Source organism: Symsagittifera roscoffensis, chromosome 4 (genome assembly GCF_963678635.1).
Source record: "Symsagittifera roscoffensis chromosome 4, txSymRosc1.1, whole genome shotgun sequence".
Lineage (NCBI taxonomy): Eukaryota > Metazoa > Xenacoelomorpha > Acoela > Convolutidae > Symsagittifera > Symsagittifera roscoffensis.
The window spans coordinates 52,881,719-52,907,592 of NC_087065.1; the positions used below are offsets into that span (position 1 = coordinate 52,881,719).

The 25,874-nt window shown below is 35.7% G+C and overlaps 1 protein-coding gene across 1 annotated transcript; it reads left to right on the forward strand.

Annotated features, from left to right (window-relative positions):
* The first annotated feature begins 1,341 nt into the window (after nt 1-1,341).
* On the forward strand, nt 1,342-23,015 carry LOC134844939 (uncharacterized). Its single transcript, XM_063861763.1, has 8 exons — nt 1,342-1,560; nt 1,804-1,943; nt 12,392-12,609; nt 12,686-12,739; nt 13,405-13,566; nt 15,782-15,872; nt 22,006-22,181; nt 22,685-23,015. The coding sequence occupies exons 2-8, from the start codon at nt 1,839-1,841 to the stop codon at nt 23,013-23,015; spliced, it is 1,137 nt and encodes a 378-aa protein (XP_063717833.1). The 5' UTR covers nt 1,342-1,560; nt 1,804-1,838.
* Nucleotides 23,016-25,874: the final 2,859 nt, after the last annotated feature.

The window sequence follows — 25,874 nt, forward strand, 5'->3', positions numbered from 1 at the left end:
TATAAAAAAGCTGCCCCTAGATAATAAGAGCAAACTTGATGAACGTAAAAAAAACGGAACTTGGACGATAATTCTTTTTGCGAATTTAGACGATAAGAACTGCGACAACAACTGATTCTGTTTAAGAAGGAACCACACAAAAACAACAAGACTGCTGGTATCAGGGCGAAGCTCTGATTGTTCCGACTGCCTTTTAAGTTCTATGCAGTAGTAATAACATGAAGAAAAAAGAAATGTAATACAATGAAATGAAATTTTTCTATATAAATTTGATATTTTTGGAAAAAAATAAAATGTGATAAATTTTGCTCATAGTAACAAACCATTTATGGCAAAAAAGCTTCCTCCAACCAATTTGGAACAATTTCTAGGACGGATTAAACCTCCACTTACGCGTTAACATATTACAAAGCCAAACTGTGTATTTGTGAGTTGTAAGCGGACTCCCCATCAAAGCAGCCCTCTTTGTTCTTTCTTTTGTTCTTTCACTCTCTTTGATCATTCCGACAAAATTTTAACAATAGTAAAGATTTTTATCTTGATTGCAGAGACAAACAAGCACCAAATCGTGCGCTTGTCCAGTGCACAGTTTGGCTTCGTATTATGGCGCGAAATATATCGCGAGCTAAATGTCCCAAATTTGCCAAAATGGCAATCTTTAAACTACCATAACGTTACAAAAAACTATCACAGGCGAGTTATATTTTTAAATTGAAGCTCAAGACAACCATAGTTTTTGAATGATATAAAAAAGTTAGTCAAAAATGGCTAGTTAAAAAGTCAAAACTAGTCCGATGAAAAAAAACAACCCCGAGCACAAATATTTCTTTATTTTCGTTATGAAAATCGGAAGGAAAATTTTATATGATCTTGGAATTGATCAAAAATTTTATTGTGACTAATAATAAAACATTAAATCGAAAAAGTAATTACAATTTTGGAACGCATGAATTATACAACTGTGACATTATTAACCTGAATTTGTCGTTAGACGACCAGTCTTTACTCTACCAAAACTCAATTTAGGTCTGTAAGCAAATTTCACGCAAAGTGCACGCAACTTATTGTCTTAGTTACGTTGTTTTCTGATCGCCTAATTTGCTTGCCTTCCATAAAAACTTTAACCTGATGATTGGTTCGTTTTTTTGTTCATATTGGGCTTAATATCAAATTAATAGAGAAAAACTATACGTTTTTCAAATCTAATTAAAAGTAAATTATGAGTCTTTGATGTTACTATTTTATCCCAGAAACAGGAAACAAAATTAAAAAGAATTTTTTTTTATTCAGAAAAAACGTAAAATGCCCCATTTTTTTTTACTGCTTTAGGGCCTCTGTAACTATACTTTACAAACACGTAAAATAATCTCTATTTCTTCATTAACTACAATTTCCTGTCACACCCATATTTGTCTCCTATTTTTGCCATAGTTTCCTAGGATTCGTCATTTTTGATATAATTAATATCAAGTGTTATACATCGGGGAAATAAATTATTCTAATTCTACCGCATAGTTTTTCAGCCTGCACAAAAAATACTGAAGTAGGCTTTAATTACAGGTATTCAAATTGATTCCAATTTAACATCCCTAAGTGTAGCGCTTCTAAAAAAGAAAAAAGTTAGCTTATAAATAAAAAAAAATAGGTATTGTAACTCAGCTATTACTTTTTCGAGCACCATCAAAGTTTTAAAGTTCAACAAAAATTGTTTTTTCCCAAGGTTTTAAGGATGAAAAATATCAATAAAATTATTACAGAATAAAAAAAATTGGAAAAAATTGAGATACCTGTTATTCAATATAGTACTCCTGGTGTCACCTGTCTGATCTGAATTGAAAATGGGCTCCTACTTTTCAATATCTACGGATGCGCCTCCTGATCCCGAATTGCTGGAGAACTTTTTTGCTATGAGTATGGTCAAATTGGTAGATCAGATCACACAAGTTAGTACCACGAACCGCATTCTCTACTCAACTCTTTTTAAGTTCTTTTTTGTAAAAGTATTATGGTTTGTCTATTTAACCTCTGATCTTAACTTACCGCCGACCTTTAGTTGTTAATTTATATACCTGCCAAAAGCGCATCGGCTTTTGGTAGACTCTGAATTGGACACTATCTTTTATGATACGTAACAAAACAAACGTAACCAATTCAATCTTTTAACACGTATTTTATCTTAGTTAGAATCCCCGTCTTTTATTTAGTTTTAAATAAAAGCCTACAATTTTAGTAGGAATCTTAATCATCCACCGTCTTAATCTATTCCTAGTTTAAGTCACTCTTTTACAACACGAGTGGTATCCTAAATTTTTAACATGGCGCAGTCTAATGAATCAAACCTACGCGGATTAGAGTTTTTCTGGAACAACTCATCAAATGAAAATCAACATGACTGGGAAAGGTGGGCGGAAAAATTCCAACTGACAATTATTGCGAAAGATTCCGTAGACATCGAAGATGTAATTAACCCACCGATAAGAGATGAACTAATTTACCCTATGGCAGAACCATTGGACACATCCGAGGATCAGACCCGTCGGGCCGAACAAGAGGAACGTCATAGAGTAGCAGTACAAAATTACAACGAAGAATTAAGAAGGAGAAGGGCGGAAGATAACGCCAAATTCAACGGACTTAAAATAGGAGATATTGACAAGAAGCTCAAATCACAGCTATACCTAGCACTCGGGAAAGAAGGACAGAAATGCTTCTCTCATAAAAATCCTGGAAAAAAAATACTGGATATCAATTTCGCAGAATTTTGGGAACTATTAAAAACGACTTTCACGATCACTACAAACCTAACATACGAAAGATTCAAATTCTTCGGCCGAAGACAGAAAGAACATGAGTCCTTAGAAAAATTCCATGAAATTCTTTCAGAACTAGCAAAAAATTGTAAACTGGGGGAACTCGAGTCAGAACTAGTAAGAGATATTTTTATAACCAACATGAGAAATGTCGAGATCCAAAAGAAACTATGCATTGAATACTTGACCCCAGAAAACGTACTATCTTATGTACTAGTTCACGAAAAAGGTACTAAAATCCATCAACAGTACCTAAAATTCCCAACTTACAACCCAGGACCAAGATCACAATATGTGAAGAACGAACCAACATTAAACATAGTCGAAAATAACAAGTGCCGTAATTGCGGCCAGCAATTCAAAAAAGGACACCTATCCACATGCCCGGCTAGAGATAGAAACTGCAATACGTGTGGACGGAAAGGACATTTGGCTAAACACTGCAGGAGTTCAGCTAAAACTCAAACTAACATCGTCGATCAGAATCGGGTACCCCAAGAAAACGAAAATGTCCGGGCCAACCCGCAGGAAAACCCCGAATTTGAGGTTAACCTAGACGACTTCTTAGTTCTAGCCATCGACACAAATAATCAAATAAATGCCGTAGAAGACAGAATAGAGCGCGGAGTGAGAACCGTATTCAATCACGAAGGATTAGAACTGAAAAAGACACTAAAAGTAGCTCTGGGAAAATTCAACCCCTACTATACCGAGATTCAAATTGACTCTGCAAGCCCAGTTTCTTTCATGAAGAAAGACCTACTACATGAACTGAAGATACGAGACAGATTCGTAAAGCTAGAACCGGTGGACGAGATAACAAAGAAAGCATACCAGGGTTTCGGGAGTACGATCAATATTATTGGAAAAGTTCGAGTGAAAATCCAATCGAAAGGATGGGAGGCTAATGATCAAAAACTCTTTATCACAGAAGGGGCGGAAAGAAATCTACTAGGAAACGACATCCTACCGAATTTGGGTATTGTAGTATTTCAAAAACAACCTCCACCCAACGGGTCAAAGTCACGGGAAAACCAGAAAGTACCACCCATCGGGACAAACGTCAACCAGATAAAGTTCGCATCCGACATCCAACAGGATCAAAATCAAGAGACACCATCCCAACGTGAGTTTAAATCATACATATCAAAGCACTTTTCAGACCTTATAAAAAGAACTGGTAGATCAAAAAACTACGTAGTTAATACTTATTTTAACGAGCCGATAAAACCGATACAGGTGAAAGGGAAACGTATCCCAATCCATCTTCTCCCCAAAGTCAAACTATGCATCGACCAATTATTGAGTGACGGACACATTGAAAAACTATCTAGATGCTCTGAAGATTGTTTTATTTCCCCCATCGTGATTACAGCAAAAAGGGATGGATCAATTAAACTAGCGTTGAACTCAAAACTACTAAATAAACAAATATTTCGTAATAGATATCAAATGCCAAATCTATTCGAACTAATTGACAACGTCGCAGTCACTATTAGCGGCCATGATCAAAGAAACATCTGGTTCTCATCGATAGATCTAAAATACGCCTACAGCCAAATTCCGCTTTCGAAAAAGGCAAGCAATCAGTGTAATTTTAACATTGTGGGGGGAGAAGTAACGGGTTCATACCGTTTTAAAACCGGATTCTATGGACTAGGCGACATGCCCAATGAATTCCAACGTATAATGGACCGTTTGACGGAAAAACTACCAAATACTCATTGTTATCTTGACGACATCCTAATCGCCACCGTAGGTAGCGAGGAAGAACACAAAAAGCTAGTCATTAATGTGTTAAAAACGCTAGACGACGAGGGACTTGCCATAAAATGGGAAAAATGCACATTTTTAACTCATAACATAGAATGGTTGGGATTTAGAATTGACGCAAAAGGGACGACACCATTGATACATAAATCTGACGCAATCAGAAATTTAAAAGAACCAAACTGTATTAAGGACATCAGATCCTTAATGGGATCGATTAACCAATTTAATAAGTTCATACCAAACTTAGCGTCCTTATCAACACCCTTCAGAGAACTCATGCAAAAGAATAAACCATTTAAGTGGTCCACTGTACATACGGAAGCGTTTGAAAAAATCAAGAACGAAATTTGTAATACTGTGACAAACCACCATTTCGATGTAAAACTGAACACTCGGGTGAAATGTGATGCCTCACATTTAGGATTGGGCGCGTCAATCGAACAAGACCATTGGGGGAATTGGAAGACAGTAGCGTTCGCTAGCAGATTTTTGAATATCGCCGAACTGAAATACAGCACTAACGAACTCGAACTACTGGGATTAGTCTGGGCACTAGATCATTTCAAAAATTATCTACTGGGTAAACAATTCTCAATTTTAACAGATCACAAAGCCTTAATAGGAGCACTGAAGGACGATAAATACACTAAAACGGCCCAATCACGTCTCACCCGTTGGGCGGATAAACTATTACCGTTCGACTTTACTGTAGAACATTTACCCGGTAAAGATATGGGATTTGTCGACTATATATCCCGACACCCATCGGGTGAACCCGTACCAGTTTCCCTGGATGACGAGAAGTTCGTTATCGCATCTGTAAACCAGATTAGTACACTATTAGGCTTTCATCACCTTATGCCAAAAAATTCGTGGGCGCAAATAAGAAATAAATTCTCTCAACATTTCTTAACAGATGACGTCACTTCTTGTAATGCGATTGGCCAGCCAACAGATCATATGACCAGTCAAGAAATAGAACGTGAGAAACGAATTGCTAATGCCGCCGAAATTTTCCAAGCGATATCTAACCATTCAAACATTTCAGTGTGTCAAAATTCTCACTCGCGTACAGAACTGTGTGATTCATCCTGCAAAATTAACGACTTTTTTACGAATTTTAAAATCCTGAAAGAAATGGCAGAACAAACTGAATTTAACCAACAAAAAGAACTCTCTATTAAAGAAAACACGGACGTTTTAACACCAAACACTAGTAACCCGTCGGAAAAACCCGAGAATCGATCACCTAGCAAGAAGAAAACAGTTAACTTATTCCCTTTCTCTTGGCCGGAAATATTTGACACTAAATTTATGTCCCTCTTATCGAAACAAGACCTAATTCTGAAAAAGATAATCAAGGCAATCGAGGAAGATAGAAAACAGGATATCCTACAACTCGGAAACTATTATAAGTCATATTTGAATAATCTACATGTCAGCGGAGGATGCCTCTATTTGGACAACCGTTTAGTAATCCCAGCATGCCTAAGATCGACTATGCTGAACAGACTACATGAAGCTCACCCCGGCCAGTTCGCAATGAAAAGCCTGGCAACACAATACATCTGGTGGCCGAAAATTTACCGCGAAATCCAAGTCCACGGTGAAAACTGTATAGAGTGCGTAAAAGCAGGTAAAAATCTGAAGCCTCTTATAAAACACAATACCCTAGGGAAACTCCCAATGGTCGAAGAACCAAACCAAGAAATGGAATTAGATTTCGCTGGCCCGTTACCTTTAGTATGGGGAACAAAAAAATACATATTGGTGTGTGTAGACAGATTTTCAAAATTCCCATCAGCCCAAATAACATCCAGTACATCGGCTAAATCTATAATTAACTTCCTTAGTCGATATATCGCTTTACACGGGATACCTAGGACAATTAGAACAGATCAAGGATCTGGTTTTATCTCCAAGGAAGTTAGAGAATTTTGCCACGATCACAACATAAAGGTGATATTTAGCCCAGTGGGTGATCACAGAGCTACCGGATTAGTGGAACGTCTAATCAGGACTATTAAGGAACGACTCCTGGTGATGGCACAAGAACGCCCAAAACCTTCTTTAGAATCTGCACTCCTGAAAATAATAAAATGCTTAAGAACAGTAACTCAACAGTCGCTTAACTGCTCTCCTTTCGAAGCACATTTCGGTAGATCCCCAAACACTATCTGGCATAATTTGGTTAAATCACCTTCTTCGAATAACCTTGACTGGAATAAAACTTTGTTATGTATAGATAAAGGCAAAAAACTAATGAGCCGAGAGCGAAGACATGACTGGGACGCTCCTGACGACATTGAAGATGGAGATGCCGATGAACATTCATCATCCTCGGAGGATATCTCAAATGCAGTGAGATACGTACCAACAAGTGCTGGATCCCCAGTAAAAGTCCTCTCCCGGTCAGAAAAAAGAGATGCCTTGGGCATAAAGGACTCGATTCTGAACAACCCGTCGGGTAAGACCATTGTTTATCGAAAAATCCAAGATAGAATGAAAAATGAACCATACTATAGAATACTCAAGGACGAAATTGTAAGAGAATCAGATCACACCGTGACTCTAAAAAATGGGAAAATAATACGTAAATCTGATTTAGCCATTAAAAGACAGTGCACTCAGAAGAAACCAAGTCCGAGAAAACGAGACCAATTAGTCAGATTTTACGCGACCAAAGGACTCAGGAAAACAGCAAAACCTCCAAGAAATGTCGGATTCAAAAGTTCAAAAACAACCCAGAAGAAACGAAACCTGCAGTGGAAATTTGAAGAGCTTGACATTGCGAGACGAAACGCGGCCATGAACAGTTCTAGGGAAACTCTTCTTAGAGAGGAAGAAGAACAGAGAAAGAGACTGAGAACACCGATCGGCCTCGAGATTGACCAAGAACCAAGCCCGTCGGGTAAACCCGAACTTCTTAAAAGTTATTTAAACGAACCCGGAGTGACGATTGACTCACATGAAGATATGTCAGATGATAATGCGAGTGACTTAATGACACTAAGAGACCTCAAGGAGAAAACACTGCTCGAAACCACGAAACGAGACGAACCACTAATGCCCGACCGAACAGATCCTAAGTTAGAAACATCAGACCACGCCGACCAGAAGGTCGAGTTAGATGAGATTCCTTTGATCAACTTGGATTCCGGTGACAATGATAGAGACTCTCAAGCGACCCCTCAGCTGATCCTCTTAGACACTAGGGAGGAGAGTAATGAAGCGACCCAAGAAATGCCGGTACCTTCAGAGAATCCCGGAGTAAAGTTCCCTAAATCTACTGGAGATCAAACTACCATGGCGGAGATGGGACCGAAACAAATACTTTCTGACCACACTACAAAGTCTCAGAAATTGTCCGGTACTGCTAAAAGGAAAGCCTCATCCCCAATGAAATCACCACCCTCGAAAAAACTATCGGAAATTTTTAAACGTCAAAACACGAGACCCATGCGAACCAGGCAGCCCCCCAAGATGCTAGGTGAGAGAGTATTTACCAGTATAGTCGATCTAACTGAGGAAGACCGCGATGCCCCAGAATTCGGTTCACCTAATTTAGTCGCAGTGTGTTCAACGTTGGAAGCAACTACGGTAGAAAGCCATCATGTCGACCTAGTAGATCTGACAACATTAACACCACCTTCATCATCACGCCCTACCATAGTTCACTTGCGGGAAGATATCGACGCGTACTCAAGTGACCCAAAGCCCTCAAAAACAGACGATCAAAAGAGCCCAGACAAGAACGTCAAATTTAGCCCTGATGTTTGTTCCACGCGATTTAACCCATCGGGCCTATCTAATGAAATTTCAACTCCTACATTTATACCCATCGTATCTGACCCAGACTGGCTGAACACCTCCTCTATCATTTCGGCGATAGAACTCCTTGGACGGCCAATGACGCTGGAGGAGCTAAGAAGATGGACTATAAATAAAGCAGCAAATCGGGAATCTGATTAGACGCAGGAGCTCAAAAACAGATGTCATCATAAACATTCTCGACCTATCAAAACTCCATCGTAAAACTTTTAGCACCTATATGTTCTGTTTATTGTTTATCGCCTAACATTCCAGGACCCTAGGGTCATACAAACCTCCAGTGCTGTTATTTTAAGTTATTGTGATGATTGGTAACATTTATACCCTTGTTTTGGCCATAGAATTTTGCAGAATTCCATTAAAGTTCTGTTCACCCATGGGGCGTTACCATCGGATAACAATTAGATTTATTCATTTTGGTTATACCCAGTATTCCGCTTAATTTTACGACAACTTTCTGCATACCTTATGATCTTAGTCACCCTGGTGCTATTTCAGTTCCTTACTTGCCTATTGTCACTAACCTACAGTTATTTCTCGGCGAATACATATTATTCGATCTAAGGTGCTTTGTTTTGGAATTTTGTTTTTGTCTGACGAACATGCCGTCCGGCCCATCGGGCTCGATCATTGGTATTCCGCGTTTTGTACACCCACCCTTTACACCTGACAACCGTGTTATTCTTCTCAGTTTATAATACGCCTTTTGGGCCCTTTATCAAGTCGGTATTAACGATTCTAGATCCACTCTCGGGGGTCCTAGACAATGCGCCGACTGATTCATCCATCTTAGTGCTTAATCATTTTTGTTTTATTCCCTTCTGATGAGGCGAAAGGGATAGTTTAGAGATAAAATTTCGCGGGGAATGTAAAAGTATTATGGTTTGTCTATTTAACCTCTGATCTTAACTTACCGCCGACCTTTAGTTGTTAATTTATATACCTGCCAAAAGCGCATCGGCTTTTGGTAGACTCTGAATTGGACACTATCTTTTATGATACGTAACAAAACAAACGTAACCAATTCAATCTTTTAACACGTATTTTATCTTAGTTAGAATCCCCGTCTTTTATTTAGTTTTAAATAAAAGCCTACAATTTTAGTAGGAATCTTAATCATCCACCGTCTTAATCTATTCCTAGTTTAAGTCACTCTTTTACAACACGAGTGGTATCCTAAATTTTTAACATTTTTAAGTATAAAAAAAATACATTTTTTGCTCTCCTTGGAACTCTGAAATGACCTATTTAGGCAAAACAGCTCCGCTTGACTTCTTTGGCGCACGAGCTCTTCCCTCAAAGTTGGTTTTTAATGGCCCCAAATTTTTGAAAAACAGGACAAAAAGGCGTTTCTAGGCACTTTTTGGAAAATTTTGCGTTTTACGGCGCGCGCTCCCCCTCAAAATTAGTATATTTTGGCGCCCAAGGCACTTTTAGACAAATTTTAGGGCTAGTAAGCCAAAAATGGATGTCCCAAAATATTCCAAAGTCGAATCTCTAAAGAGAGGAGCGTCCGCCTCCCTCCCCCCTCCGCCATCGGAAAATTTTCAATTTATCTGAAAAATTACCCTCCTATCTTCCAGGCATAAGCCTTTATGCCCCAATTTTTTGATGAAAAAAATTAAAACTTTAGGAAAAGGAAATTTTTTAAGTTTGATTTTTTTTCGGAAATTTTTCATTTTATGTCATAAACTATCCTCCCAAATCTCGGACTCAGGGTTCAATAAAAAACAGAATGTGGGGATCCTCCCAGAATAAATAATTAGGTCCTAAAATTTTGTGCTTGAATACTAGGTTGCGGGGTTCTCCTGTAGAAGCGACTACGCACTAATTTTTGGCCTGTTTGTACGAATACCTAAAGTTTTGAAGTTTTTTTTGAGAGTGTTATACTTTTTTTCGGAAACTACCGAGTCAGTTCTAGGGCTAAAGCTTTAATCAAATATTGGATTGGGAAGATTACTGCTGCATAGAGAGCAGTGCCCATTTTTGGCGAAGTGCATTAGGGGAGTTTGACCGCCTCAATTATGGTGAAAGATTTTTTCGTTTAGAAACAATTTTGACAGCCTAAAAGATAGGATAGACAGAGAAGCGGTAAAACTTGTCCATAATAGTCATCAATTAATGCCGCTTAAGAACTAACGAAGCCTATTTCTTCGGTAGCTTTTAATCAGCCGAATTTTAGTCAATTGATATTAAGCCAAAGGTTTCAACTAATCAGTGTCATAATCGATTTAAAAAAATTAAACTTATGGGACAACCGATATTTTAATTGAAGCCTAAGTCTGACTGGGGCTGCCTTCTACTGCTGTCTTCCGTGTAAGAAATCAGCCTTATGCTAGTTACTACACTTAGTTACTACGGCATTTTTTTGAATTTCTTCACTTTTCTCAGAAATTACTATCCTAACTCCAGGCTTGAGTAATCACTTAAAAGTTGTTGCAGTCTTTGCCCCATGAGCGATTAGAGCTAATATTGGTTGTGGAGCCGCTATTTTTTGAGCTTTTGATCAAATTTCTGACTTTTTATCTCTTTCACCAAAAATTATCTTCCCAAACCAGGAAATTATGCCTCAACAAGAACTGATTCTGACAATATTATCTGCAAAATTAGTTTTTTCCTGTTTTTAATACAATTTGTCTTATGATTTTGACCAAAATTGGAGTAATCACAAATTTGGTTCAATCACAAAAACCAACAATGAAAACTAGCTCTGCATAAATCGAAATTTCCGCTAGCTCTGCATAAACTGCAATTTCCGAATGTTGGTGAGGAAACCACTATAAACTTGAGAAGCGTCGATTTTTTTAAACCATTTCTGTGAAATAATTTCAGACTTCTCAAAAACTTCCCCTCAAATCTGAGATTGATCGTTCAGTCGGAACATACACCAGCCTAGCGATTTGACCCTTTAGGAGGATTGCGCACTCTGCTTGGTAAGGAAGCCAATCTGAGCCAGGGAGAAGTTCAAAACTTGTTGCGAACGTTTTGGAAAAAAATATCCTTTTTCTCAAAAAAAATACCTTTTTTAATGTGAGATAAATGATCAATGGAAAGGACAGCTTATGGGAAATTCGATGTATCAGCTGTTTTTTTTTAATTTTGTGTTAAGGAAAGTAAACCACTATGAGCTGAGAGAAAACGGTTTCTGTTGCAACGCAATTATAAACTAGATTATAAACGCATTTGAAAATAAAAAAGGCAGGATGGCCAAGCGGAAAATTTTAAACGTACCCAATTTAGGAGAACATGTCCGCGTATGTTCGAGTCCCCGACGGGCCCATGTTTTAATATACTAAAAAAGGGGTTCTCATCCTATTTGACCATTTTTTACTGTTTTTTGGTTCGAATTCGGTTTAGCCTTGATTAAGGCTGACGGTCAAAAAGAGCGATTTGTCTCAAGGACAATCACTGCCGTCTCGTGAGTATGAGATCAGCCTGATGCGGGTTACTACACAGTTACTACAACAAGAAAAACTCCTTCTTCAGAATCATTCCGTTCCTTTTTTGGGAGGACCCAGTCGAAGTTGGCAATTTATGCTTTTACCAACACAGGTCAAACGCAGGTCCTATTTTGGAGCTCAACGTTGAAACATTAAGTCGATTCAGTCGAAACATAAAATCGAACTTAAAATGGAAACATAAAGACAAACACTAAGTCGAAACATAAGTCGAGTTGGTCGAAAGTTAATGGCGAACTCAAAGTCGAAACACTAGGTCGAAACAAAATCGAATCAGTCAAAGCATATTTTTTTTTGAATTTGACGGTCGCGTCATTGTTAAGTCAGTATTTTCAGAAAATTTTGTAAAAACATTTAATCATACCGAATTGAGTTGTTTAAGCAATTTGTCCACAAGAGAAAAATTAAAATATACGAGCTGCTAATTCTTCACTGAAAAGCATTATCGAGTATTGTATCTCTTGATGCGCAAATAGTTTCCATTTTTTCATAATTTTCTGAATATTTCAACTGTTTCAGAGTTCGATCAGTATCCTCGTGATGCTCTGCTCTCTTTACAGTCTGGTAGCCATTTATGTCTCCAAGGACTTGCACACTGTCGAGTTTTTCCTCATTGCTGTCTTGTGCCTCTTCAATCTCCTCATTCCTGGCGTGATGGGATTTATTGGTCACGTGATCGAATGTGTTCACGCCATATATTATGGCTGTGAATTTGTGGAGTATGAAACGAAGCATGGGCGAGTTAAAATGGTCCTTAAAATTTCAAAAGTTTAGAAAAGCTTTTTTTTTTTTCAAACAATCTTTTAGTTTCAGGTTGTTTTTGGCTAAAGACTTTCAATCGTTCGACCCATGTCACGGATTTATCAAGTAAGTTTTTCATTTTTTCTATTTCCTAGTTCAATTTTTTTCGTAAGAATCAATATCGCAAACTTAGCAGGAACTACTTCAGATGATGAAACTTCAAGCAAACTTTTGGAAACAAAATTCTAGTTCTCGCCCTATTTACCTAAAAATGCTCAAAACTTTTGATTCAAAATTTTAAGTCAAGTTAACTGAGGGATGTAAAGAGAAAAAAACCCTTTGTTATAAAATCAGTCAAAAATGGTAGTTGAAAAGTCAAAAACTGGCTGCAAAAAAAACAACCCCAGGTGAAAATATTCCGTCAGCTCTTTCTTCTAAATGAAACAAAATGGATAATAATACTTACATTGACCAGCGCTTTAGATTGGCAAGAATTGACTAATTCGCAAAAGCAAAATGTTTCAAAAAACTGAAATTTATTTATTTTTGGTTGAGGAGTATTCATTTTATCTTTGCCAAAAGATCCCTCGCCAATGAGAACCGAAATATTGGGACGTTTTCACCAATTCGCCCCTTCCGCAATTAAAGGTTATAAGAAGTTTAAAGAGTGAACCAGCTAGCAAATTTTCACCTTTTTAACAAATGTGCAAAAATTTAAGCCAATTGAGAACAATTGATAGTTCAGACATCAACCACGTTAGATGAAGTTGACCTGTTTTCGAATTTCGTAGAGATGATTCCTCCTCGCGCTATCAGGCAATGGGTAAAGCTAGTGGTCTCCTTCTAATGATTCAAGACGACTTCACCTACTGGACGACTATGGTGCTTGTGTTTGCAATTGCACTGGAAAGATTCGTCCTCTACAACTTACCCCATCTGAGAGACGATCCCAGGTAAAAATATTGATAACAATACAAGCTTCGCACCGTCCAAATCTAACTCAATTTCAAATCAAATCGGAGTTGCTAAAACTAGTAGCAACATTAAAAACAAATTTTGAATGAAATGAGTGTTTTAAAGCCCATAAGATCAAAATTAAGTTTTGACGCAATTGTAGATTTGAGAAAAGGATTCAGTGATTCTGCTCGACAATTTACTTGCATGGGAAAAATTGTGTTCCGATATGATGACGCTGCTACTCGCATTATAGCAGGGGCGGATCTAGGATTTTCTCGAGGGGGTGCGGATTTTCAAAAAAAAATTGAAAATTTTGTCAACCTTTTTTTCAGGTCGACCAAATTGATTTTCTGAGCTCTCTCAAATCACTATAAAGACTCCATTTTGACCAAATTTTCTGGCAGCAGGCAAATTTTTCAAAAAACCAGCCAAGATAGGAGTTTTTAGGCACTTTACTGAAAATGTTGACCAAAAAATTGCGGTTTTTCGGCTCGCGCTCTCCCCTCAAAACTAGTATATATTGGCAACGAAGGCGCCTTTAGAAAATTTTTAGGGTCTGTCAGCCAAAAATGGATACAAAATAGTCGAATCCCTGGTGAAGGGGCGTCCACCCACCCTCCCTCCCCCCTTCCACTAAATCCACTACTGCATTATACCATTATTATAGTTACAAACACATTTATGAAACATGCCTTCAAGCGAAGATTTCGGATCAAAGTCTGGAGATCAAAACTCAGCTGCCGGAAAAGAGGTTCACTTGTTGGCAGTTTTGAGGATTATTCGAGAAAATTTTACAGCCGAGAAAACCGCAAAAAACCGTTTTGAAAAAAAAATTAAGACCACCATAACCACGGAAAATTTGCTGCTGTAGTGTTTGTAATAGTTTGCATTGATCGAAAACCTGGTAGAAATCTTTGTTTTTGTGTATGTGTGAAATAACTTAATATTAATCATAATCATAATCATAAAAATCATAATAATAATAATCATATCAAGAAAAAACTCATAAGCATAATACAAATAATAATCATTATAATCATGATAATAATAGTAGTCGTAATCATAATATTCATACTAATCATATTAATTTTCATAATAATCATAATCATAAAATTCATAATAATAATCATAAAGATAATCATAATAATCATGATAATGATAATCATAATCGTAATAATCATAATAGTAATCATAATAATCATAATAATCATAGAAATAATCATCATAATATGAATCATAACAACCATTATAATAACGATAACCATAATAATCATAATAATCATAATCATAATCATAATCATAATAAATTAATCATAATAATCATAATAATAATAATCATAATAATAAAAATGATCATAAAATTATTAATAATAATAATCAAAATAATCATATAATAATCATAAAAATCATAATAATAAGAATAAGAATCATAATAATCATAATATTAATCATAATAATAATGATAATCATAGTATTAATCATAATAATCAAAATATTCATAATCATCATGATAATAATCATAATAATAATAATCATCTAAAGAATCATAGTAATCGTAATATTAATAATAATAAACATAATAATCATAATAATAATAATAATAGTAATAATCATAATAATCATAATCATAAATATAATCATAATAATCATAGTAATAGTAATATCAATCATAATCAAAATAATCATAATAATTAATAATCATAACAATCATAATAATCATAATAATAGTTATCATAATAATCATAATAATAATCATAATAATCATAATCGTCATCATAATAATAAATATAATAATAATCATAATAGTAATCATTATAATCATTATAATCATAATAGTCATAATAATAAACATAACAATCATAATAATCATGATAATCATAATCATAATAATCATAATAGTAACAATAATAATATTAATAATCATAATAATCATAATAATCATAATAATCATAATAATAATCATAATAAATTGATTCCAAGTGAAGTTATTACAAAAACGGAATTACAAATTAAGAATTATTATACGAAAACGGAATTGCTTTGGGGTTTTTCGAGTCTCTAAATTTGATCACCCATATACTCATAAAATTTGACGGCAGCTTGAAATGCTGGTTTCATCGAAATTAAATCATAACATCAACTTTCCCGCTCGCGTCTGATTAAGGAAATAAATTTCCTAGTGCATACCTTTCAAACTTAGATTGGTTTCAGATTCAGACCTCTATTCTACATTTGTGTGGCTCTTGGTTCTCTTTTTGCTCCTCTGGTCTACCTGAGCGACTTTTTAGCCAACTGCAAAGACGTCACGTGACACTGACTTTGACACAATTAAAATGAATAATGAGCGAAATAAAAAAATTTGTAGCGGGAGGAGGGCGGGGGCTTGGATAATTAAGACAATTTAAAAATTCATTTATCGATTTGACACGTCGACTAAAGTGATTTGGCAATCACTTCTGAAACTCCTGTATAAAAATTATGTGTTAAATTTTATTTTAATGAAAAAAAAATCTGAGCCGCAGGAAACTTTTGCGAAAGATAAAGATGTCGTTTTTGATAACAAAAATCTTGTTTTTATTGGTACCAGCAACAATTTAAAAATCATGTACTTTGGCACCAAAAACAATTAAGTAATTTTGGATTCGATGGCTAATACGGAGTGTGGTAAAATGAGATTCGGAGTAAAGAATTTTTGAATTCTTGGGAGAGAGGGGACCGTCTCTGAATGTTTGAGACCATTTAGAAAAATAGAGAGGGTAGGCACAGATAATCAAATTTTTCAAGAATGCTCAAGAAAAAGAAAGATATTGCCAGAAGCTAGGGTGAAATATAAAAAACGGAGCCAACAGACAGTTGGAAAAGAGCACGCAATTAAACAGAAAAAAACTAATTTGTCTTTAGAAAAAATCTCATTTTCGAATCTCAAAGAAAAATTAGAAGCCCTGGAAGCGCTTTAAATTTTTAGAACAATTTGAAAAAACTGAATCAATAGCTAAATTTCATATTTCGCTGGGAAATCTGAAAACTAAATTCCACTCTTGAAACTAGAAGTCGATCACATTTTTTTTGTAATCATACTTTTTTGCTGTTCGATAGTGGAGTTTGCCTTCCTTTTAATAATAGAAATGAACTGGATTTTAAAAAATCAAACCTCGAAAAAGTGAAATTGAGCCTTCATCGAACGTTTGTCGACTCTAAAAAAAATTAGCTCTTTTTAACTCAAAAATTGTCGTGAAAGAAACAAACTTCAAAAACAAAGCTGCGGAAATTGCGGGTTTAAAAAGCTAATCTTGAATTAATGAGTTTACCCTAACTAAGTATCTATAGTTTGGATTGCTTAAGTGATGCATAAATCTCTCGATGAAACTGCTCCAAGAAACTTTTCAAATTATTCAGCGGTAAAAAATTATTTTACAGAGCCAACCAATCGAAACTATTACGAGGCCAAATTGTGTGGCTAGCAACCAATAAGCATGCAATACGGATAGCAAAGCTATTTTTTTTGTTATAGTGTTTGATCTTGCTTAGTGTCGTCTTTGGTATGGCATTGCTATTTTTTTTTCGGTCTTGCTGTTGTACAATCATCGGCATCGGACAATGGCTTAAACTTGTATTGCTCCAAAATGCTCCAAAAACAGTTGAATGTGCGAAATTTGGAAAAATTTTGCGAAACTTAGAACAATAAATAGTAAGATGAGCAGAGGAATACGGTGTCGCGGAATCCGCATTTTGTCAATGGAATCCGCAAATTTAAATCCTATTACAAGTTCAGAATCACGAACAACTTGCAAAATTAATCCTCGCTCATTCGGCGACATGAAGAAAAAGCCAAATTTTAAGATATATAAATTTTTTTGGATTCCGAAACATCTAGCAACATGTTTAAATATCTGCTCCGAAATCTAGATTGCTACATGCAACAATTGTTGCACGTATCCTGAACAAAGTTTGGCCTTAGATTGACCCATGAAACAAAAATAAAAGAATGACGCTGAACAACAATTAATAAGTTACAATGTTGCTTCTTATTTGAGAAAAAAGAGTCAAAATTGATTTACCACATCGCTGTTTCCTCTTAGAAGTCAAGAATAATCATAGCATCTTTTCAATTAAACATAAGGTAAATGGTTCAGTTTTTTTAAATAAATATTTGGTGTCAAATCAATTGCTTTCGAAACTATAGCACTCAAATGAAACGTTTAAACCCTATGATCTTTGAACAAATTGCTCTTAGTTTGCAGGCTATGCGAGATTTTCAATGATTCGACTTAAAAACGTTTCGAAGTTTTTTATGGGTTTTGTCTACAATTCGAAACAGAATTTGTTTATGTCTCAGTCAAACGCAAGATACAAGAGTTTGTTCTACTGCGGTTTTAGACAACGAGTTGCAGGAAAACCGTCCATATTATTAAAACTATTATGATTATTATTTTGATTATGATTATGATTATTATGATTATTATTATTACTATTATCAATAAGAACTCCACGGGAGAGTACGTGAAGGTTCATCGACCCTCTGAGATGATTTTCAAGTTGGTAAGTTTCTTATTATATTTCTGCAGTTGTACTGTACACAGCCACAATGCATTTTGCAAGTGCAGGTAACATTTTCATCCAAATATAAAGTGAAATATCTTCAAAACCAAAAAAGAAGGCCTTTCTTGAGAGAAGCAGTATCTGTAAGGCCAACATAACTTGGTGCTAAATTTGCAAATTGAGTCGAACGAAACCAGAAGTACTGTTCACATAGCTTCAACTTTGGGCGTTGTACCTGAAACAAACTAGAAGCAGCAGACAATGTTATGAAAGATTTTCCATAAGTGAATAACTGACCGCTTTAGCAGTAAAATCGAAACCGTAGGACCCATTCATTGGTTTGGATAATAATAAAAAATCTAGCATTTGAAAATAATATGGTGCTGGTAAAATATGGAGGCACACCACTGGTTACAACAATTAACTTTGACCAGTAAGTTCCAACTTTGACACCTTGTTTGCGACCGCTAAGATTAGACCTTAACAAGTTTAATAGCTTGCTTCTGACAACAAAATCAGAAAGTTTTGAAGTAAAATTCCATGGTACACATTGTCAAAAGCCTTCTCAAAGTCGGTATAAACAACTCTTTCCGCTGTTGAATTGCTGAATAAATTTCTTCTAATTAATCTAAAATTTCAAATAAACTGGAGCGTTTTTTCCTAAAACCAAACATAGAAATATGAAAAAAGGTGCAAAAATCATACAGTAATAAAAATAAACATCGCTCAAGTATTTTTGAAGGTACTGATAGGCAATAGCCTGGTCGATAGTTTTCTACTGTAATTTTGCTGCCCTTTTTACGTATTCGAGAAATTTTTTAAAATTTCCATGTTTCTGGATATGTTGAAGATTGCTTAATTTTTTAAAATAATTGATAATAGTGAACGACAGATTGTTTTAGCTTATTTAAAGAATAAATAGGTGGAAGGTAATCCGGACCACGGTCTTTTTAATATCTAGGTTTAAACAAAATTCCATAATCAAGGACTCGTTGATAATAAATTGATCTATAGTTGGACAATTTGGTATAGATTTATGGTTTATTTGATATTGAGAAGATTCGATATTGTTTTTTGCTAATAAAAATAGCAAATTACTCGGCCTTCTCGAGGTCAGTCGAGGCTTCCGCATATGTGTATCTGCCATCTGCTAGGCATTTCTCGTATTCCGTCTTGCCATTTTGAAGAGATCTTCGACAAATTATAGATGATGCAAGACACTTGGGATGTTCAGCACCATATTTTCGAGAAGTTGTTTCAAGTCGCTTGAGTAAATTCGTAGTCTCAGAAGATACCCAGGGAGAAAGTGAACGTCTGTGTTTTGCTCTGATAGGGATGATTTCTCTTATTTTTTCATTCAACCAATGATACCATTGTTCAATGAGAAATAATACATTAGACCAGCAAATGGTTGAAAACCGGATCGAATAAGAATGTTGTTTAATTTTTCAAAATCCCCAATACAACAGCTAAAACAGACATCGCGGTCTAATTTCCGACGTAAAATTCTTTCATTAATGGAAACTGTGGCTTCTATGGCAAATGGGTCTGACATACCTACATATCTAGGTTCTGTAATGGCAATGTTTCTTCAATTTCAAAATTTTTGGAAGTAATAAATAAACTTAATGAGCTTGAGTTTGTGGTGAGGAAATCAACATGTTGTTGAAAGCAGTTTTCAGCCATAACATCGAGTAAAGATGATTCTGATTCAGTTTTTGAGGAATAAGTAGTCCAGTCGACCCCATGAAAACTGAAATCGGCTGTAAAGATCAGGTGGTCATAAGTCAATTGGCGGATAAAATTGAGCATTGAATTGAATATTTCTAAAGATATATTGTGAGGACTGTCTGAAGGAGGTACATAAACGCATACGACTGTCAATGATGAGGTACCAAGATGTTTTGTGCAAATAAAACAAAAGTCCTTCAAGTCATCATAGGCTTCTACTTGAGAGGAGGTGAGATGTTTAGTAACACAAATCATCACACCTCCATGAGATGATGCCTCATTTGCCTTTGAAGGTCGATTAGATGAGTAGATGTCGTAAGAAGGAAGGAATAGTTCTTCTCTCGAGAAGTTATCCAATAACCAAGTTTCTTCTACACATGAAACTTGATATGAAGTTCATGTTATAAAATTTGAGAACTTTTGACGTCTTTCAAGTCCTAAAGACTGCGAATACTGTGAGACAGACATCGTATTTCAGTTACCGAGATCAAATGTTTGACAGGTTGTCAATTATCCACATTAACTTTTACATTGTTTTTCTTGGAAAAGTTCTATATGAAGAAATTTTGTTCATTTTGAATCAGCACCTGCATCCAACAATTCACGTCACTTTTGCAATAATTTTCGTTCCAATTCTTGTTGGTTTTTATTAAGCGACCTTTAGATGAACGACGAATAATTTTCTTCTTGAAACACTCCCTTGAATGATTGCAGCATGGAAGACCGCGCGAGCAATTTCGATGCCTTAAAATCGTTTTTCAATTTAAGCAACACAGATCTTGGATGGTTTGAGTTTTCTTTGAATTTACCCAGACTATTAATATTAACAAAATCTGATGCTTCCAGACCGATGTGACTTAAGATTTTGTTTATAGAATTTTCTTTGTGGGTGATTATGTCCATTCGACTAGCCTTTTGGCTCGGATTTGAAGGTTTAAATTCAGGGATACCCGAAATACGAACTTCACTACTTGTTGAATCTACAAAAGACGGCTTTAATGGGGTACAGAATCTTGAAGGGATAAAATAGTATTTTTAAAAGAAGTTAACTTAGCTTTGCTTAATGGAGAAGTGCGACCTTTTGCAAAGCAGTGAATAGCAACATCTCGTTGATTCATTCCCAAGCAGCCCTTGCAAATAAGGATAAGATTCAAGTTTATTTCCTTGATTTCCCTTATTGCATTTTCTGATAATCCTGTACATTGATTTGTAAGATGCATGGTCTTATCACACGCGACACAGTGGAAGATATTTGCACCATTTGTAATTCATTTCTGACATGAAGTACAGCAAACTCTCGAGTCATTTGATTTCCTGAAATTTGATAAATCTTTGCTGGACTCATCTCGTATAAGCAGTATAAGACTTTTAGGATGTTCCATACTCTTTGGCGTATTTGACCATTTATGTTTTCGGGAGCAATAAAATCGTATATCAGCAGTTTTGTAGATTTTTTAAGTGACAATCTGTTGCTTTTATGTATTGAGCTTTTCAATACCTTTGATGAATCATTAGATTGCAAGATAAAAGTAATTGGACATCAGTTCAGAATTCCCCAATATAACAATATATTGAGTTAAGTTCAAGATAAAAAAACTTCAGCAACTGACCGGCATAGAACCGCAGACAGCTTAAACTGTTTGAGGCCATCAATAAATCACATGCCCGAAACTCCCAGAAACCATTAGAGAAGCTGGATCTACTTAACAATCTCCACCCCCCCCCCCCCCACCAATGGTACCTACTTAAGAATCTCCACCCCTATAAATAAATACAGTAAAATAGCACTGAGTTTTCTATTGAGAATTCTAATTTTGCTGCATTCTGATGGGTCGAGAAATCGACCAGTTTGATCTACTTAACAATCTCCCCCTCCCCCTCCCCTTTCTTGAAACGGGTGGAGATTGTTAAGTAGATCCGAGAAACTAATTGTGAGGTGTTGCTGAGCTGAAATCTATTGCTGAAATTCTCCAAAATTTGAAATCAGAAAGAACAAAAAAATCATATACAGAATTGGAATCTCACAAAATCTTTCTGGTAAAGCAATAATCTATATACTATTCTTTTTTGCAGACTTTCCCAAAATTAACTGAATCAGGCTTTTAGATATGTGATTGAGCGCTTGTTTTTTTTTTGAATATATCACGTGACTGTTTCGAATGGAGGTGGGGGATCCCATCTGCGATGACTGTTTCTTCTACTCGCATCACGTGGCAGAGAAGTGTCTGAGATCCCTGCTGGTGGAACTGCCAGCAGTCCTCATTCCCGCCTTCTTCTTCTATTCCTACTACAAGAACACTACTCTCATCGTTCGACCGGATATCGACCTTCTTCTCAACAGGCAAGCAACCAGGCATCGATACCTACCACAATTGCATGACCACTTTTGGGGATAAAGCGAACAATTCCTCGGATCTACTTAACAATCCCCCCTATGGTACCTAATTAAGAATCTCCACCCCTATAAATAAATACAGTAAATTAGCATTGAGCTTTCTATTGAGAATTCTAATTTTGCTGCATTCTGATTGGTCGAAAAATCGACCATTTTGATCTACTTAACAATACCCCCTTGAAGGGGGTGGAGATTGTCAAGTAGAACCATTTCCTCTCCCCCTCCCAGCCCATCCCCCATTCCTTCTCCCATCCCCCTCCCCCCTCCCAAATTGAAGAAAGAGATTACTGGTTAGTTCAAATGTCTTCTTTTCTAGGAAAAAGTTTCGATTTAAAAAAAAACAATCATCCCCCCCCCCCCCCCCCCTATGTACACCCCTATGTACATTCGTACCAAGCTCTTTCCATTCGACTGAAAAACTACTAATTGATCATTTTCATCATTTACAGAGTCAGCCTGTTCTTATGGATTGGCTGGATTGTTACCACTGTACCCTACTCGCTCTTCGTCGCCTTTTTCCGGCGAGGCGATTTCTCCTACAAAGCTATTATTGACCGCTACCAGGCCAAAGAGGACAACTTCCAACCAGGAGTATACTTTGCCCACTTTTTGTTCGTGTCAGTTAAAGATCTTTTCGGCTTAGTGGCCGCTTTTATTCTGCTCGGCCTCGTGGAGCAGTTCCGAGTTCCTCTCAAGCAGGCATTCAACAAAGTATGCGTTTGCTGCAAAGTGGAAGCGGAAGGCCAGATCGAAATGACGTCCGTTCATAGAACCGAATGAAAGCGGACTATATAAACTGTTATTTCATTTTATTGGTCGCTCCAACTTAATTTCGAAATATAAAACAAAGAAAAGAAACCTTGCACCCGATTGATTTAAAAACACATATTTTCCGCATAAAACAATCACTTCCCGAAGTTTAATTGTATTTTGCTCCACTTTCCAGTGAACGAAAGTAGAACAATTATGAAATAAACAATCTGAATTCCAGCAAAATCACAAGCCTCAACAAATTTTGCATCAATTTATTTACAAAAAAAATAATTCAACTGAAGCAAGCAATTCTGCATAGGATTAGCCACAAGCATTCGCGCTCACGACGCTGACTTTAATTTCTGGGTGTTACAAACAATTTTTGTTTTAAAACAATCCAGATGGCGAACTAAACTTAAGCTGATTTGATTGCTAAATCATTTTTTTGGACTGGTTCAATGCAAAATATTTTAATGCTAACATTGGTAGCAGGAGTCGATTTGATACCATGACCTTGATAACATAATTTAGCAAGACAAACACGATTAGTCGTAAGTCCTTGTAACCAATTTAGTCATTTAGGCACTTTCTGCTTACTGGTTCTACTAATTGTGACGTGAGTCTGGAGTCTCCATAACTCCTGTCGAATAGGATTGAGACCTTTGGACAGGAAACAACCAACTAAGAATATGGGGCAATATTCAGCGAGCGAGTTCGGGAAGTCTTATATTTACTAAAAGCAAACTGAAATCCAATTTCAAGAATTTTTCTGGATATTCGTAAAACAAATACTACGATAAGGCTTGTTTGAAGAGAATCAAAGCTTTTAGAGCACACTGCTCTCTCAACATCCAAGTAGCTCTTCTAAACTACTTTGTCTGTTTTTTTTTTTAAAAATGTCCTGTATATCTTTGTCATCAATATATAGAAGTCTAAATTCCTTTGGAGATAGCACCTGAAAAATTATACACTATATCAATTTCGATATTTTTGTATTCAATTAAAGCATTAAATCAGTAATACTTTATTCATCCTAATTTGAAGCAAAAACTTGACATCTTTATCATTAAACGAAAAGAGTTATTAAATTTTGAGGATCGCCTAAAAGTCCGACGGGTTTGTACAAGATTTATACAGTTTAAATTGCTACTTTTCAACAGCTGCTTGACTACTTTTTTTAACAGATGATATAATTGCAGTTCAAAAATACATGATATATATTTTTTCTATTTTCAGATTTCAATAGGAATCATTTTTATCGAAAAAAAATATAACAATTGGTTTCTGCATTTGTAATACCTGATTCGGACTAGTTTCTATCAAGCAACCGTTTAATTGAATAGTTGAATACCATATTGAATAGTTTTATGAAGCTATTGTATTTCCAAAAAAAATATATGCTTGCAATGAAACACTTATCTAGTTACATATAGAAAAAACCAAAATTAATTGATAGTTTGTTTGAAAGGTTATTAATCAATGTGAGGACCAAAACTCGAGGTTTTCTCAATCTACCTTCTTAAGTACACTATCTACTACTGATTCCTTTTATTGTTTTTTGGAGAGATGATGTGAATTCTTGAAGTCGTTGATTTGAAAAACGCCCAGAATGAAACTATAATTTTTTTCCACAAATGCCGTATCATCTACAAAAAGTAAAAAAATGCCAGGAGAGGGTAAGCCAATGAGTCGAGCGACACAAAAAAGAGTACAAGTCTGATCCTCGAGGAACACCATGAGTCACTGATATCCATTTTGAACTAAAGGAACCAAACTTTTCATGCTTCCTTCCGCCCGTTAAGTAGTTCTTCATTGAAGCAAGAGGTAATCCGCGCACTCCATAAGGTTCCAATTTCAATAATAAGTACAAGTATTTGAATGTGTTATAAGTTTTCTTAGATAAGGCTATGGCTTTTCTTTTCAACAAGTGAGCCTTGAACTTTTAAAACTAACACTCAGTGAAGAGCAACCATCCTCAAAAACAGGGATTAACCTAATGTAAAGTACTTTTTTCAAAGAACTTACTAATTGAACTGATAAAAAAATGGGCCTATAATTATTACAGTTGTTAATTTCGCCATCCTCAAAAAGCGCCACTACCTTCGCAACTTTAAACAAGTAAAGTCGTTGACTTGTTTCGTTTCACTTCGAATAAAGAGCATAAAATACATTGTAACTATAGGCTCAATGATTTTAACAAAAACATTTGATTTACCATCAGCTGGTGAAGTTTTTTTTTAAACAATTTCAAGATAACTTCAAAAAGTTCAGAAAAGATGAAGGGCTTTGACTAAATGAATTTTTTACTAAAAAAAGGAGGGGTCGAAGTGGCTTGATTATCAGAACGCACCACTAAATTTTACTAACTGTAGCAAAAAAACTAACTCAATTTATGAACAATAGACCTAGACTCTTCCATTATTGGTTTATGGGTGTTACAATTGAACAAAATGTCTCTGAAGTTATTGAACAGCTCTTTCCCAGTTTTGACCCGTGCTAAATTATTATTACGAAACCTGTGCCTGGCTTTGCGAACAAGTTATTTCACTTTTTCTCCTGATCGTGGTATTTAATCATCAATTTTTGATTTGATGGGTTACCTCTTTGATGCTTATAAATATATACACGCTTTTTAATTTCGCTTTTTAGGCTCTCGGTCTTTCATTTTTTTTTCGTTGGGGAATACATAACATCTTCTCCTGGGGAGAGCTTACCCAGATTCTTACAAATTTTTTAAAGCAAATTTTCTAAAATTTTGTTAAAAACTAGTAAACAATTTTTAAGCCTTTCAAACTATTTTGTCAATCGGTAAAGAAACTATATGTCAGTCAAATCATTCACTGATTGAAACCTTAAGTTTTCAAACTTAAAATCAATGACCAGTGG